Source organism: Populus trichocarpa, chromosome 5 (assembly GCF_000002775.5).
Source record: "Populus trichocarpa isolate Nisqually-1 chromosome 5, P.trichocarpa_v4.1, whole genome shotgun sequence".
NCBI lineage: Eukaryota > Viridiplantae > Streptophyta > Magnoliopsida > Malpighiales > Salicaceae > Populus > Populus trichocarpa.
The window spans coordinates 12474765-12491909 of record NC_037289.2 but is presented as its reverse complement, the minus strand read 5'-3'; the positions used below and the strand labels follow the sequence as shown (position 1 = coordinate 12491909).

Sequence of the window (17145 nt, the reverse complement as noted above, 5' to 3'; positions counted from 1 at the left end):
ACTTTGACAGCTCTAACACTATCTTTATGAATTCCATGCCTTTTGATTCTAGATTTTTCTAAGCATTTTATTGTTGCCAGCTATGGTCTCTTGACTAAACACCTTTGGCTTGCTATTGTTTTTCCAATCAAATGTTTACCCATAGTAATTACAAATAAATGTTGTTAAAAATGCTTATAGCGTCACGTAGACATCAAAGCTAGTATAGAGTTATACCACGTGAGGAACGTGACAGTCACATTTATCACTTTACACCATTTTTGTGATTTTTCTTTTCTTTTTTGATAAATGTTTTTTTTTTTTCGTTTTCCTTTCTTTACTGTTTGATGAGAGTTTTAAAAGGTATTGTTGCCTCTATTTTGACATGATGTCAATGAAACCATTGATATATTTTTCTTTTAACATTTTTTTAAAAAACAATTATACAAAAAGCTAAAAGAACTATTCCTCCTAATGATACTTCAATATTCAAATGAATAGTGAAATCACCTCCCCTATTTTTTTACTTTGATTTTTTCTTAATTTAATCTTTCAATATTTGATAGATTTTAAATTAGTTTTGATTTTTTATGAGATTATCATAGTCTCAAGTAAATGTCTTAGTATATGATTAATTCTCAATTTTAAAAAAGAATAAATTATTATTCTCAGTTGAGTCCATGACTTAGATTGCGAGTTTGATTTATTAAGTTGGGTTTGACTAGGAATTGACCTTCATAGTTGGTTTTTGTTTGTTTTTTATAGGGTTATCACGATCTCAAACAAACATCCTGGGCATGAGGACGGTGTTTAAGTTTACAGAGTCTTTCTTTTATTATATAATTAAGTAAAAAGTAGTTTTAAAAAAACATAGTTATTAAATCTAGTGAAGTTCATGATCTAGATCGTGGGTTTGACCGGATAATCCATGGAGTCAGGTCGATCCAATATGTATTCGTCTCAATATTTTTTTTAAAAAATATCATCTTGGCTTTGAACTCACCAAGTTGACTAGATCATATTAGGGCAACTCATACGATTTATTTTAAAACCCGAGCTAAGCAAAATGTCAGGCCAGAAGCTTTTAAGGTTAACTTATAGGGCCATGCTTAATGATAATACCAAAGAATTTCTTGCGACCTGGATATTTTTTTAAAATTTAAAATCTTTATTAGTCGACTCACAATGAAGCAACTCTTTAATTAGTACATATTTTTATGCTTAATTTGCACCTTTTATTTAAAGTCAATTCATGTCATATCCACCTTACATCTGTATGCTACATGATTTCCCTACATATAAATCTCCACCCTACTTTCATAAGTAATGCATCCATTGCATCAAAACTAATTTCTAATCTTTAGTATTAACCTACTCATTCGATCACTATAGTCATGTAATTGTTAAGATATAATTAAACTAGGCCTCTAGAGAAAGACAAATTAAAAAAGATGCACGAAGAATATTATAAATTCTTATTGGCCAAAACAACAATAGCTTATATAAAAGGGCTAGATGACATATAAAAAAAAAATCAAGAAAACTAAAAAAAAAAACAACAAAGTTCAAAGAGCTAAAAAATGATGGTTTTTTAAAAGCTTAAAGTTTGGCAAAATGAGAACAACATTTAATAATTTCTATGTTATTGATTAGTACTCATTTGATTTGGTATTTGGTATGTTACAAAGTTGAATACATAAATTAATAATTTTCCTTACCTATATAATGAATTATAAATTCCATCTAAATACAGGATACAAAACCTTTTAGTCCAATTAACATTTTAATGCTTTCCGAATCCATTACTATGAATAATGCCACTACTCCCCGGTAAACATTGCCTATTATGAAGTATGAGATAAAAGACGCACTGAGACTTGTGGCCCAACAGCAGAGGCAAGGTTTCTTTGCCTCTGTCACCTGGGTTCGAGCCTCAGCGTGCATGTCTGTCACCCCCGCGGTGTCTTACCTGTCTACTGGGCTTGCAGGGTGTTCAGTGGGTCCATGGATTAGTTGTGGTGCGCGTAAGCTGGCCCGGACACCCCGGGTTACCAAAAAAAAAAGTATGAGATAAAAGACTAGTAGTATCCTAAACAATTTGGTTTGTATCTTTCACTAAATTTTATGAAAATAAGGTTTGATATGGCAATCGAGGAGAAAACTAGCTACTTAGTTATTTGCAACTTAAAATAATAGCTTCATCAAAAAAGAATATATTAATACTCAACACTACACATCTCATAAAAAAAGAATATATTAATACTTAACACCACACATCTCCTCTTTGATTCTTCTTCCTTTGAATACTTTGTTTAGTTTGGTCGGAACTAGTTACTCTAATTGCATTTGTTTAACTTCTAAATTAAATTAACGTTGACATGTAGCTAAAAAAAAGAGAGATAACTTAGATGTTGGTTATCTAATTTTGTGGCTTTTTAGAAATAGAATAATACTGTTAAGAAAACCACGTAAGATAAATATTCTTGATAATTTCCTAATTAATAAAAGGAAGAAATCAAGGAATTGAACAAATCAAGACAATTAAAAAAAATTTATATCATATAATCAAAAGAGATGACCAAACATTTATTGATTAGAAAATAGTTAAGAATACTTGTGTTATATTATTTTCTTAAGAAATACTCTTTTTTTTTTTTGAAAAAATGGAATTAGAAAAAGAAAGATTAAGATTATATGTTCTAATGCAATATCTCTCCATCTAGATAGTTGAAAAACTAGTTTTAAAATTTTATATAGAGTTTTAAAATACATTGTAGAGGTTCTCGATAATTTTTCAATATAAGTTTTTCATAGATTTTCAAATGAAGAAAAAAACATGAACAACATATTTTTTGTTTTGTTTTATATACAAGCACTTTTATCAATGTAATATTATTAAATTTATTTTTTACATTTAGTAGTGTCATAAATTTAATTTTTATTATAAATATAATATAATCTTTTTGAGTTAACAACATGACTTTTTTTTTGTTAATTCTAAATCTGAATGAAATAAAACTAATATTATATAATTAGATTATAAAAAATATAAAATATTAAAAAAAGTATCAGATAACGCGTCGTTTGCCACTATACATGACATATTATTTGCTAGTTAAAATCTGTCCACCTCAAGTGGTTGAAAAGTCGAGCTTCTTATTTTTTGGTGTAAAAAGATCTATTTTCACTCAATTTGTTTTTTTTATTGAAAACAACATAAGCATCTCAATAAAACCATTTAATTAGTTAAAACATTAAAAATTAATTGGAATGCAAAAACATTCCCAAACTCTAATTTATTTTTTTCGTCAAGATAAAGAGAAAAAAAACCTAAATGGAACTTCTCTTATAAAAAAACCCATTGACAACAAGAACGACTAGTTTCGTCACTAAAAGTGGTTATATGCTAGCTTTTTCTCTGCTTCACTTTTTTTTAGTGACTCTCTCTCATCTTTCAAACTCAGGAATTAAAATGTGAGCAAAGTAAAGTTTTGGACCAAATTATTTAATTGTCAAACTAAAATGACAAAAAAGGAAATTGGATAAAATTCTAATGAAAAACTAAGCGAAAAGGAAATGACACTAATATTATATAATTAGATTATAAAAAATATTAAATATTAAAAAAATTATTAGACAACATGTCGTTTGCCACTATAAGTGACACATCATTCGCCGGTCAAAATCTGTCTACTTTAAGTGGTTGAAAAGTCAAGTTTCTTACTTTTAGGTGTAAAAAGATCTATTTTCACTCATTTTTTTTTACTAAAAATAACCTAAACACCTCAATAAAAACCATTTAAATTAGCATTTAATTGGTTTAAAAATGAAAAATTAATTGGAATGAAAAAACTTCCCGAATTCTATTTTTTTTCATTAAGATAAAGAAAAACAAATACCTAAATGGAACTTCCTTTGAAAAAAAACCCATTAACATCAAGAACAACTAGTTTCATCACTGAAAGTGGTTGTTTGCTAATTTTCTCTCTGCTTCATCTTTTTAAAATGACTCCTTTTCTTCTCTCAAAATTAAGAACTAAATTGCGAGCAAAATAATTTTTTGGACTAAACTGTTTAATTGCCAAAATAAAATGACAAAAAAGGAAATTTGACAAAATTCCATGGAAAAACTAAGCAAAAAGGAAATGAAACTATTTTTTCTTTTAAAAGGACTCCTATTTTTTTCTTAGTTTTTATTTTGGTTTCTTTATTTTTAATTTTTTTCAAATAATAAATTATATTTTTTTTTATATCGAGCATCAACCCAAAATTCAAACGTTTTTTTGAGATAAATATAACTACATAAAAACAAATTGAAATAAATTATAAATCTCAATTACAACTAATACAATATTAAAAAAAAAATTTAAAAGAAAAAAAATCATCAAAGACAAAAAAAAAAACCCACAGATGACATAACAATTTTTTTAATATAATAAAATGACTTATTTTTTCTTTGTTTTGATTTTGTTTCTGTCATTTTTAATTTTTTATAAACAATAAAATATAATTTTTTTCATGAATTCAAATACCTGATATCAAGATGTTATTTTTGATACTTTGATAATCATTAAAAAAAAAAATCATTAACCTTTTTTCCGGATCTATACAATATGGATTAATGAATTGAAAAAAAAAATGATGTAAAGAAATCAAAATTAAAAAAATAAAATAATAATGTATGTGTATACAGGAAGAGTGTTTTTTTTTTTTTTTTTTGCAAACAGTTATAGATTTTGTTAATTAATAAACTTACCCTAGCAATTCACAGTGGCGGGGAACGACCAGTTTGACGCTGCCAGATAAATAAAGCAAGAAAGTCAGAAATGGTCACGTCAATGACCCACAAAAGAAGCCTTGTTTTTATCCAAATAAACGGTGGGTGATGAGGCTGTGAGCAATGCATGGTCACAGCTAGAAGGTGACACAATGGGTCCTGAGCCTCTGTCCCGTTGCATTTTTGAATTGAAAGCTGTAAACCGGATTGGAGCAGTATTTAAATTGAAAGGAAAAACAAATAGATATAAATTGGATTGCAGAGGGGCACAGTGACAGTGTACTGTGTGAAGTGACTGCATGGGCAGATGTTCCGCCCGCGTCAAATCTATCTAACACCCTTTGGACGGTAAAAATAAAAATAAGAGAGCTAACCCTTTTGGTTATTGACCAGCCTCGCCCTCTTAGATTCAACCGTCATTGAAGAGAGGGATCATAAAGTTTGATGATAATATCTTCTGGGTATTTTTTTCTGGCTACTGAGGAAACGTACGTATATACTAGTAATTATTTTGTTAGTCGCTGAAAAGGGGTTTGGTAGCAGTGAATCTGGGTTTTTCTCTTTTCTCAAGGGGATAGTGCTCTTTTAAAGAAAAAAACATAAAGTTAGTAAAACAAGAGAAGGGAGGGAGATGAGAGATATGGAAGCAAAAGACGGGGTCTTTCTCATGTACACAGATCCCTATGGAATGCTAGGGTGCTCCCCGGCATTGCTTGCTAGAATTCATTCCTTTTGTTTAGTTTAAAGAGACCAATTTTGTTCTCTCTTAGAGAGCAAGAGAAGGGTTTTTTTTTAGCTAGTGTGTGTGAGTGGATAGAGTGAATAGCTTTGGGTCAGGAAAAAAAAAGTTCTCTTGCAATGAGTTCTGGCTGCTAGAGAACAAAAAACCAAGCTTTCACATGGAAGGAGGCAAGAGATTTTGGTATGATTAGTTTATTTCTTTGCCAATGATTGAGTTGCCTTGCAACAAGTGAGAGACACTTCTAGGGAACCTCTGGAAGTAAGAAAAGGAAGAGAGAGAGAGAGAGAGAGAGAGAGAGAGAGAGGGGTAGAGAGAGAGAAATTGAAGATGAAATCTATGAGTAATAATAACAATGGAAGTAATAATAACTGGTTAGGCTTCTCTCTCTCGCCCCATATGAAAATGGAGGCTGCTTCTGACCCCCAACATCATCATCAGTACCATCATCAAACCCAAACTCATGCTCCTACTGCTGATTCTGTTTCTGCTGCCGTTCCAACAAGTTTCTATCTTTCTACTTCTCTCTTCAACAGTTCTGGAATCTGTTATGGAGTTGGAGAAAATGGTGGCTTTCACTCTCCTTTGTCTGTTATGCCCCTCAAGTCTGACGGCTCTCTTTGTATCATGGAAGCTCTCACTAGATCACAGCCTGAAGGTTTACTTCCTGCTTAGTTCCTTATGTTTTGTCTTTTTTTTCCCTTTAGTTTGAAAACCTGCTTTAAAGCATATTCTTTTGTGTTTCAAGGAATGGTGTCGAGTCCATCACCAAAACTGGAGGACTTCCTAGGTGGTGCAACCATGGAAAGTCATCAGTACAGTAGCCATGAAAGGGAAGCCATGGCCTTAAGTCTAGACAGCATATATTACCAGCAAAGCTCAGAGCCAGAAACTAATAGACAACATTCTCTCAACCTTTATGAACCATATAGGCAGCAAGACCAACAGTTTTCAGTTCAAACCCACCCATATTATTCTGGAATAGCATGCCAAGGATTGTATCAGGCTCCACTGGAGGGAGAAACCAAGGGTACTCAGCTTGCAGATTGTAATTCACCTATTCCTCTAATGGGAGACGATGAGCTGCCTTGCTTGAAAAACTGGGCTGCTAGACACTATTCCTCGCAAAATGTACTGGAGCAGCAGATTAATAGTGGCATGGTTAATGATGGTGGGGCTTCTTGTTCTGCTAGTGCTGTAGGTTGTGGGGATTTACAGTCTCTCAGCTTGTCTATGAGCCCTGGTTCGCAGTCAAGCTGCATTACAGCTCCAAGGCAGATCTCACCTGCTGGCACTGAATGTGTGGCCATAGAAACAAAGAAGAGAGGCCCTGTAAAAGTGGGTCAAAAACAGCCTGTTCATAGGAAGTCTATTGACACATTTGGCCAAAGAACATCACAGTATAGAGGTGTTACAAGGTTTGCCGGAACTGTTACTTTAACACTACTTTTTTGTTTTTGTTTTTTTTTATAATGAATTGTTGGAATAGTTTTGCTCTTGCCTATTTTCGTTTGGATGTTTCCATTCACCCGTACATTTCTTGTTCAGTTATCACTGCTACTTTGAATTATTTCTTGTACTATATATTCTATTCTATTTTGGTTTGTGCTTTCCTTGAACTTTTTTCTCCTTTGTGTCCCTGTAACCATTTTGAAATAACCCCCGCCAGACACAGATGGACTGGTAGATATGAAGCCCATCTCTGGGACAATAGTTGTAAGAAGGAAGGCCAGACCAGGAAAGGAAGGCAAGGTTGGTTAAGCAAAGCTTCTACTATTTTCAATTTTTGTTTGGAGGTGTTGCTTTTTTTTTTACTGTGATTCTTGGTCCCTTTGTCTTCATGACCTGACTTGTGCAATTTAATTCTTATTTGGCTCCACATACTTCTTGGAATGATGCAATTCAGTTTATCTGGGTAAGCCTTCGCTTAAACACTAATGATGATTATGCTAGAAAGCCTTGCTGTTCATTTTTAACATTATTTCCATTTCATCGATCGCATATAGGGGGTTATGATATGGAAGAGAAAGCTGCAAGGTCTTATGATCTTGCTGCCCTTAAGTACTGGGGACCTTCAACTCATATAAATTTTCCGGTAATAGTTAATCCTGTTTGTTTGAGACTTTGTCAATTTGATTGTTTTATAGCCACCAAGATCATGCTTTTACCTTCTCTTTTCCAGTTAGAAAATTACCAGGAAGAACTTGAAGAAATGAAAAACATGGGCCGCCAGGAATATGTTGCACATTTACGGAGGTAAGGCAATGGCTTGCCCTTGAAATGGTTCCTGAGTTCCTAGTTTACGAGGGTGCTAACATTTCTTCTCCTTTGCTTTACAGAAAAAGTAGTGGGTTTTCTAGGGGGGCCTCAATCTACAGAGGAGTAACAAGGTTTTTATTCTTCTTAACTTGTAACTACCAGCCAATTTTATTGCAAAAAGTTCAATCCAATTGATATTCTAGTTCTTGTCCTGTTCCCAAATTTTCCATCTTGTGTAGGCATCACCAGCATGGAAGATGGCAAGCAAGGATAGGCCGGGTTGCAGGGAACAAGGACCTTTATCTCGGGACGTTCAGTAAGTTCTTGCTTAAGTTTAAATGCTTTCTCGCTTTGTTTGCCATTTACTCTTCATCCACTCATTTCAAGTTCAAAATTTTGTTGGACTCTTTCTGGGCATAAAGAGCTTTTAAGGGCTCATTTTATGACATGTTTGCCCCAATGTCCACTAAAGACTAGAGATGCTTTTATAAGGCTGATGGTGTATGCTTACTTTGAGACTATGCGATACATTACTGATTTCAGTACTACTAGAACTTTTATAAGGCTGTTTTGCCAGTTAAGATGCTAAAGAGGAATAAAAGTATTTCCAGACTACAATGCTTGATTAAAGGCAAATTTTTTTGAAGTGGCTGTAGTGTTTTATAATTTATACTAAGCTGTGGATATTGTAATTTGCTCAAGTGTTTAATGAAAACATATTTCAGGCACCCAAGAGGAAGCTGCTGAAGCTTATGATATTGCTGCGATCAAATTTCGGGGGGTTAATGCTGTGACAAACTTTAACATAACAAGATATGATGTTGATAGGATCATGGCCAGCAACACGCTTCTAGCTGGAGAACTAGCCAGGCGAAACCGAGACAAAGAATCTAGCATTGAGGCCATTGACTATAACACATCAACACAGAACAATTGTGTTTTATACCAGTCTCCGCAGGAACAGCCAAATGCCAGTGGAGAATCTCTTAATCAGAAGTCAATGAGTGCTGGGAATTATCGAAGCACCTCTTTCTCAGTGGCAGTGCAAGATCTTATGGGTATAGATCATTCAGTGAACTCTAGCCAGCCAGTGGTAGATGAATCAGCCAAGCTAGGAGGAACTCATCTCTCGAACCCCTCATCTTTGGTGACCAGTTTGAGCAGCTCTAGAGAAGCTAGCCCTGACAAGACCGGAACCCCTGTGCTCTTTGCTAAACCTCCACGGGCATCAAAGTTCATAGGCCCTACAACCAGCGTTACTCCTTGGATCCAAGCAGCAGCCCAATTGAGGCCAGCAGGAATCTCCATGGCTCACTTGCCAGTTTTTGCTGCATGGAATGATACCTAAAGCCTTGTGTTAGCGGTTCCCATGTGGAGTTTTTGCATGAACTAAGGAAAAGGAAGAGTTACTGTTTAAGGAGGGAAAAGGAGGGGTGAAGGCAGGAATTTTCATGATGTTTTTTTCTTTTTAGGAGGTTAGTGGAGGAAACCGGGGATTAATGAAAGACAAGGGTGGGGGCCAGTAATTTGTCTGTAACCCAAGTGTAAGAACCTTTGTCAAATTGACCTTTTGGGCTCGATATTGGAATGAACATTTTGCAAAATGGAGAGAAAAGGGATAGAGAAGTAGTAGTCTCATGATTAAATTCTGTGCTGTGAAATGATGTTGGCAATATAGTAGGAAGTGGCTGGCCCTTCTTATATTATTGAATCTACTTTTTAGATGCTGTTAAGTACGAGCCCAGCTCGATGTTAATGCAAAAGGGTCTCACTTTGACCACAAAATCTCCTCGACATGTTCCTCAATCTGCGCCACACCATCACAATTCCAACCTTTCGTATCTGAGCTTTCCTCGAAGGGAACAGACATTCCCGCATCACCATTAGAAACAGGTGGAGGGAGAGATTCCGAGGGAGGAAAAAGACTAGCTTGTGTTTATTTTAGGATTTTATTTGTCATAATTAGTTAGCACTTTGTCTCCTCTTTTTTTTTTTCCTTTTTTAAAGTCGCCATGGTTAAAAATATCTTTGACTTTTCTAATCCCTCTTTGATGTGAACCAAAAGATAAATTGCACCTAAAAGCGACTCCATGTCCTTGTGCGGACGCTAGAAAATTATAGTGGCATTGTAGAGGAAGAACTCCTTCGTGGGCGTGTGTGAGGCCGAGCCTGATAGCAATCTTTGACCTGGAAAGGGAGGATTAAGTGATATACGGCCACACCAGAAATTGACGCCTGAAGAGATGGAGATTATAAGCCATGTTAATCCAAACCAAAAGACAATATCGTAGAAAATGATAAAGCATTCCGACTTGTAATCACTTTTGCTGATTCTTGCTGGCTTCAATCAAATTTTCACTTTGTTCAGTTTCTTGTCGACGAAGAAAAAGATGACCACGGAACTGCCGTTGTGTATATGTATATGTAGCTCCCAGGTGATTCCATAGATTGGAAAAAAATGAGCAGGAAACATATATACTCATGGTGTTTATCTTTCCTTAATTCTTCGAGCAAATTGGGCAGGAAACATCTGAGATCTAACTGTTTGCTGTCAAATTAAGTGCCCTACAAATTAATCTTATCACCGAAAATATGCATTCAATTCATTGCAAGATAAAAAGGCCAAGATGTTTGGAGAAGGAAACGAGTTTGATTAGACACTGGAAGAGGCAAGGCATATGCGTATAGAGAAACGAACATACGAGCTATAACATGGCAAAGAAAAGATGCATAACTGAGCGCTTGGTGGTCAAAAAGGTGGCGATTCATGAAGAAAAAGGTTGCAAAGTGAATAGACACTTCTCATTTTTAACGAAAAAAGGCAAAAACATTGATCTGAATTTCAAACCCTCTTTGTATTTAGTCATCAACTATGATTTCATGCTTGGTGTTGACAGGTTGGATTGGGCAAGACAAAGTTCGTGCAAGACAGCATCGGAAAAGCAATTTGTTTAATCAATCTTATTTTAAAACATTCAATTACGAAAAAGCCGTGAATGTCAAAAATACGACCATATGGTCTTTCTTTCCACTCTTATTTAAGGATATAAAATTTCATAATAATATTAAGCCCTGAATATACGTACCTTGAAATATGATTCAGTGCAAAAATAATAAATTAAGTTTACGTAGATTGAGATATATATACTACATAACATTTTAAACTAATAAGGTTATTTAGTTATTTCATATGGTATCATAGTTTTGCTGGCTAAACGGTTACGAGTTCGAATCTTATTATTTTTATTTTATTTAATGAAAATTAATAACAATACAATATAAATTTGTGTAAATTTCAAACCTAAAATCTATCTTTTTGAACCTTGAGCTCACCGCTTAAATTAATTACAAAAAAGGCATACCAGATGTTCTTCCTTTCTTTCAACTCTTATTCAAGGATAGAAAATCTCACCTGAAAATTCAACGCAAAATTAAGCAAGAAAAAAGAAAAGAATTAGCCAATAATAGTGAGTGGTTGTCGTCTGCTATGTATGGTACAGCCACCATAGCTTGAGACTATTGTATGTTTGAGCTGTGGTTCAAATATCAAGTGCTCCTCCCATTTGCTGATTAAATTAAACCAATGGATGGATCAAAAACTTTGCAGCCCAGGGGAAGTGCTTCCATGCCAACGCTGCAAGAAAACAAATAAAAACGCAGTGAAGTGAATTATTTAGGCATATGGAGGCCACCAGTCCAAAACTGTATCGTATAGATGGAGAAAATCTCAGCACGGCCCTTGATATTTAAATGGTCCCAACGCAACAAGTGTTTTAATTAGGTCCCCCATTGCCATCATGTTATGGCTCACTGGAAGGCCGTGAATTCCAACGCACGCATGCAGGTGTCTGTGTTGCTGTCCGATGCTACTTCATGTGTGTTTGAACAAGGGGAGTCTGTTTCTTCTGGGGAAACCTGTAGCTACTAGCTCTTGGCTTTTGCTCTAACCTTACCTGGCTGATTTGGCCATGGACCACTACGTACTCTCTCATCATCTAGCTGCTGCTCAGTGATCAGAACTTGGCAAGAGAAACTGACCTGAGAGGCTGAGACCTAACATATATGTACAATCGCAAAGGATAATTAATACATGAAAGGGAAGAACCCTTGAGGAAACAGATACAGGTCACGTAGTACGGGGCTGTGATAATTCTATCAGTCCGTTTGGGAATACGGTTATAATTATCTTTTAAAATATTTTTTATTTATAAATATATTAAAATAATATTTTTTATATGATTTAAAAACACAAAAAATATATTAATTTAAAACAAAAAAAAATTTTAAATTTTTTCAAAAGCACTTTTGAAATGCAAAAACAAACAGGACCACGTGTATTTGTTCTGTTTAGCTTTAACTGGTGTAGCTGCACGGTCGCGATGTTGCAATAACTTTTTAGAGTTTATTTTTATTTAATTATATAATAAAAAATATACATTCACATAAAAAACAATCAATGAATAAAAATATTTTTTTAATTAGCATCACAGTTTTTGAATAAAAAGCAACAAAATAAAAATAAAAATTTGTAAAAATTACAATAATTTGAATTAAGTAGGGTAACATCATCTCTTCAATCTAAAATCCTCATTCTTATTACTCTATTTCTTAATTATTTTAACGAAAACTTATTTTCTTTTTATCATAAGCATCACTTTTTAAATAAAAACTTATAATAATCTAAAAAGAAAGTTTTAATAAAAAACATTAATATAATGCCTCAATATTTTGTATGTGAATGAAAAAAAAAAATAACGAATTAATTAATATGATAAAACCATGCTAAAAAATCTATTAAAAATAAAATAAAATATATTTTATTTCATGTCTTTTGGCTAGACTTTGGCCTCAATTTTTTCTCCCCTGCCCCTTCAAAAAAATGACAGAACATACCATTCCTCTCATCTAATTGTGAACTCCATTATTGAAAGAAAAAAAACATGTGTTCTTACCCTCTAAAATAGTTGCAAAACTAGTGTAACGAAGCCAACCTAGGAGAAGTGAGGGTACTTTGAGCTCTAGAGTATAAAGGAGGAGGAATAAGAAAGAAAAACAAGAAAAACCTAGGAGAGAGAGACAAGAAAAATAGAGTTTTTAGGCTAGAAATGGATTTAGTTTGAACCAAGAAGTTGTAGAGGGGGACAAGAAGAAGAACAAAAGAAAAGGGGAAAAAGAGAGAGAAAAAGAAGCTAATAGGAAGATAAATAAAGAAAACCTATAAGTAGATAAAAAGTGATTAAGAAAGAGATAAAAACCACTATACACTAGCACCATTGTTGTCTCCGCCACAAATAGCAACCACAATAACTTTTTTTTTTTTATTTTTTTATCTTAGAAGAAGCTGAGGTAGCTGAGCCCCCTATGAGCCCCCTATCCTTTCTTCTTCTTCTTCCTGAAAGTTTTGCATGCAAGTTTATTTTCACATTAAAAAAATGAACATGTTACTATTCATCATACATGAACACTACTCAATCATGTATTTTTATTTTATTTTATTTTTACCATATTCACAATAGTGTTAGCTTTATTTTGTAAAACTATATTTTCACATTTTTACATAAGAATGTGTGTGAAATAAATTCATTTATGGAAATCTACAACTTTTCTCCTATGCTTTATATTAATTTTATAAACTTGTGTTGCCATCTTTTAAATTATGCATGTGTGCGAATATTGTTTTTTATTTTATCTTATTTTTATTTTTACTAGCTTTGCAATAATGTTATTGTCATTTTGTAAAATAATGTTGTTGCCTTTCTAAATATGTATGTGTGTGTAAATACTTGTTTTTCAAACAAAAATAAAAATTGCATCGACGAGTTTTCATCAAGTTGCATTATGTTTTGATCAAAACTTTGTTTTTAAATAGATAGGTCAATGTGTCTTCTAGTTTTTAGAGACCGATGTAGGCCTAGTGTGATTTTTTGACTTTAAAACATGTTAAAAAATGCATCGATGAGATTTTATCAAGTTAACGACATGCTTTGCTTAAACTTGGATTTTAACAAATAGGTTAACTAAAAAAAAAAATAAGAAAAAAGATAGTTGAGTTTTGAGACTTATTCAAGGCCTAACGCTAATTCGGTGAATATTGATCAACAATAAATGACTTGAGAATAAACTTAGAAATAATTTGGACAATAGATGGCATATGTAAATTAAACTTAGGAGAAAATAAATAGCTAAGGTAACATTTTGTTTGAAAGGATGTTGTAAGGGTGATTTCCATCTTCTCTTAACCATAATTGTAACAACCCTTACTTTTATATGGCTAACATACAACAATAGTCATGTGTCAAGTACCAAAAAGGCAACCATTTATATATATCAATCAATCAAATTGTAACATTTCATAAAATATGGAATAATTAAGACGTACATATTATAATAACACTAGAATTGAATAATGATAATAACTTTGGAAATTGAAATGATAATAATGAGCAAATTTAAACTTATTATTCTTAACTTCATGATCAACTAAAACATAAGTTTATAATCTAATTTTGAAATAAAAACATAGTTCAATGATTCTAACGCCTTATTATAAATCCTTGAGAAAAACACATGAGAATCTAAACCTAAAATACTAAAGCAGATAATTCTCTAGTCATGGTAGATATGAGAGGGTCCTGAAAAAAAAACAACATATACAAAGATAATCAATTAAAATCAAAGACATAGATATAATTGACCATTAAATCAATTGCTAAGTTCCAACAAAATAATAAGCATTCATTGGTACAATATAATCATGAAGATCTTAAATTCTTACACCTGAATTGGCAATTCTTTTCTAACATCTTCAACTCTCACTAATGTGAAAATTGATATTGCATTTTCCCCCACACCTGTGACCAGCTATACATCTAGTTATTTACCCCTCAAATCCTGGGCTCAATTACCAAATCCTTTCCCCTACTCTTGTGGTCGGCTACTATACCCTTCCCCCCACTCTTGTGGCTATCTATTTCATGTCTGCCACCACTCTTGTGGCTAGTTAATATATGTTTCCCCCACTCATGTGGCCAACTATTATTTATTTTTCCTCACTCTTATGGTCGGCTATACACATCATTGCCCCTACTTATGTGGCCGACAATTCATCATATGCCCCTACTCATGTGGTCAACTCTCATAACAACAAGATTAATATACAAAGTTAATCTTTGAATTTTTTTTTATCCAACCTGATAACAATGATGCAAAATGTGTAATGTCATAATATAATGCTATGACATGAAATTGTTATGTCAACGTTAGTCCAATTCCTTAAACACTTAGATATTCCCTTTTCATTTATTATCATTTGGTAATAATCAATAAGAATTAAAAACATAACAAAATTTTAGAAGGACAAGGATGAGGTGGTATACACCTACATGTTCCTCTTAATGGTCTTGTTTCGCTAGCTTGTGATTTCGCAGTCGATGCCTCTTTTATTTCATACAAGGCCATCATTAAACATCATTCTTTATTTTCAAGGATTTGCATCCCATCATTCTTTATATTCACATTAATTTATTTTTAACATTTCTTATCAACATACAAACATCATCATACAAATGTATATAAAATTTTCATATCTACACTAAACCATTATTTCATGTTCACATGGCTTTCCATTTACCTGAAATGCATAGACTTTTCTAAGCTAATACCTTAACCCAAGCTGACCTCATCTTAATTACTATATAGAGGACTCTATATTTTTATTATTTATATTTTTATGGCAGCCCAAACCAATCCCCTCATACTCTAGTAGCCTTGCTTTTTGTCTATTGGAGACATTTTTTATCCCTAAACAACTTTGCACCCAAGGCTATCACTCCAGCCCCCTTTTTTTTTAAATTGTTTTGGAGGGTTAATTAGTCCCATAAACACTGACTTTCAGAGTTGTTACAGTAGCCCTAAAGTCTCTTAAAAGTAAGTCCCTCTAATAAACTCCTTTTCCTTTTAAATTATGGGGTTGTTTCGACAACCCCTATTCCATCATTTAGAGGCATTCAACACATCATAATTTACATATTAATACTCATCAATAACAACCCTTACAACCCTTCAAATATTGTAATACAAATCAACCCCAAATTACTTTAATACATCCATCTATCTTACACAATTGCAAGAGTTCTTTCATCTTGTTCAATCATAATGAATTAACAACTCATTGTAAATTATAGGTCTCACCTCTCCCATGGTGGCTGTAACCACCACTTCTCCCCCTTTAAGGTTTTTTCTTCCTTTTACATCAGCAATACCTATAATTTTAGTCCTAAACATGTCTATTCTTTAATTCCTTAACTAAACATGATGTTCACTAATTTTTAATACTAGGATCTTTTAAGAATTCAAGAAACCCTTTCTTTCCACACTTTCTCATGCATTAACTTAATTTCTTTACTTTCTTGATGTGTACGTTAACATCCCTAATTACATACAAGAATTAACAAGAATCCCCCCCCCACAATTTTCTTCCCTTGGCCAAACCAAGGGATCCTTGTTTCTCTTGGATTTTCTTCAATTTTCTTGTTTCTTTCACCCTTTTACACATTCCAAACTCAATTATTTATTAAATTCCAAAGGACTAATGATTTTCCAATTCTTGCATGAACCCTAGAATTCAAGATTTGAGGGTTTTTTTTCTCATCATTCTACAAATTAGCATGCAAAAACCCATTCTAATTCATTACATATTGTTGGTAAGCCTAAATTCACAGGATTTAATATAAGAACATCCTTCCCCATATGAAACCTAAAGTTCGTTGAACCTAGGGGTTATGATTTCCTAGGGTTTTCTTTTTCAATTTGTGAAAATTTCTCTCGCTAACAACACATAATCATCATTCTATGTAATTTTTTTTAAGAATTAATAATTTTTCCAATTTCTATATGAACCCTACTTTCACAAATTTTAGGATTTTCTTATTTTTATTCAAGAATCACATAATTATTCATAACATCATTGTTTAGAGAATCATTGTTTAGAGAACTTACCTAGGATTCTTGAAGTGATAGAACCTTCTAATTGTTGCTTCTACCAATCCTTCTTCTTCTCCCTATTTATTTTCTTCCTAGCCATGATTCTATTCTTTCTTCTTTCTTCTTCCTTCAAAACTTGCTCTTCAATCAAAATTTCTCTCCCTCACCTACGATTTGGAATCTCCCTCCCCCTCGCCCTTTTTTTTTTCCATTTTTTTTAATCAGAGAAGACTTACAGAGTAGGTTCCTTTCTGCTACCAACCTATCCCTTCTATACATATATTCGGCCTCGCTTAAGGAAACCATTCGGTTTCTCCTTTTTTCATTATTTATTTATTATCATTATATATATATATATATATATTAAAAGCCCGGGTATACAATAACTAACCCCTTCTTGAATGTCTGA

General features: G+C 33.1%; 1 protein-coding gene across 1 annotated transcript; it reads left to right on the top strand.

The window, feature by feature from the left end:
* Window positions 1-5110: 5110 nt before the first annotated feature.
* LOC7476433 (AP2-like ethylene-responsive transcription factor CRL5) lies at window positions 5111-9460 on the top strand. Its single transcript, XM_024600744.2, has 9 exons — window positions 5111-6153; window positions 6244-6913; window positions 7165-7247; window positions 7402-7410; window positions 7502-7590; window positions 7678-7751; window positions 7835-7885; window positions 7994-8070; window positions 8480-9460. Exons 1-9 carry the CDS (start codon window positions 5826-5828, stop codon window positions 9100-9102), a joined length of 2004 nt encoding a protein of 667 aa, XP_024456512.1. The 5' UTR covers window positions 5111-5825; the 3' UTR covers window positions 9103-9460.
* The last annotated feature ends 7685 nt before the right edge of the window (window positions 9461-17145 follow it).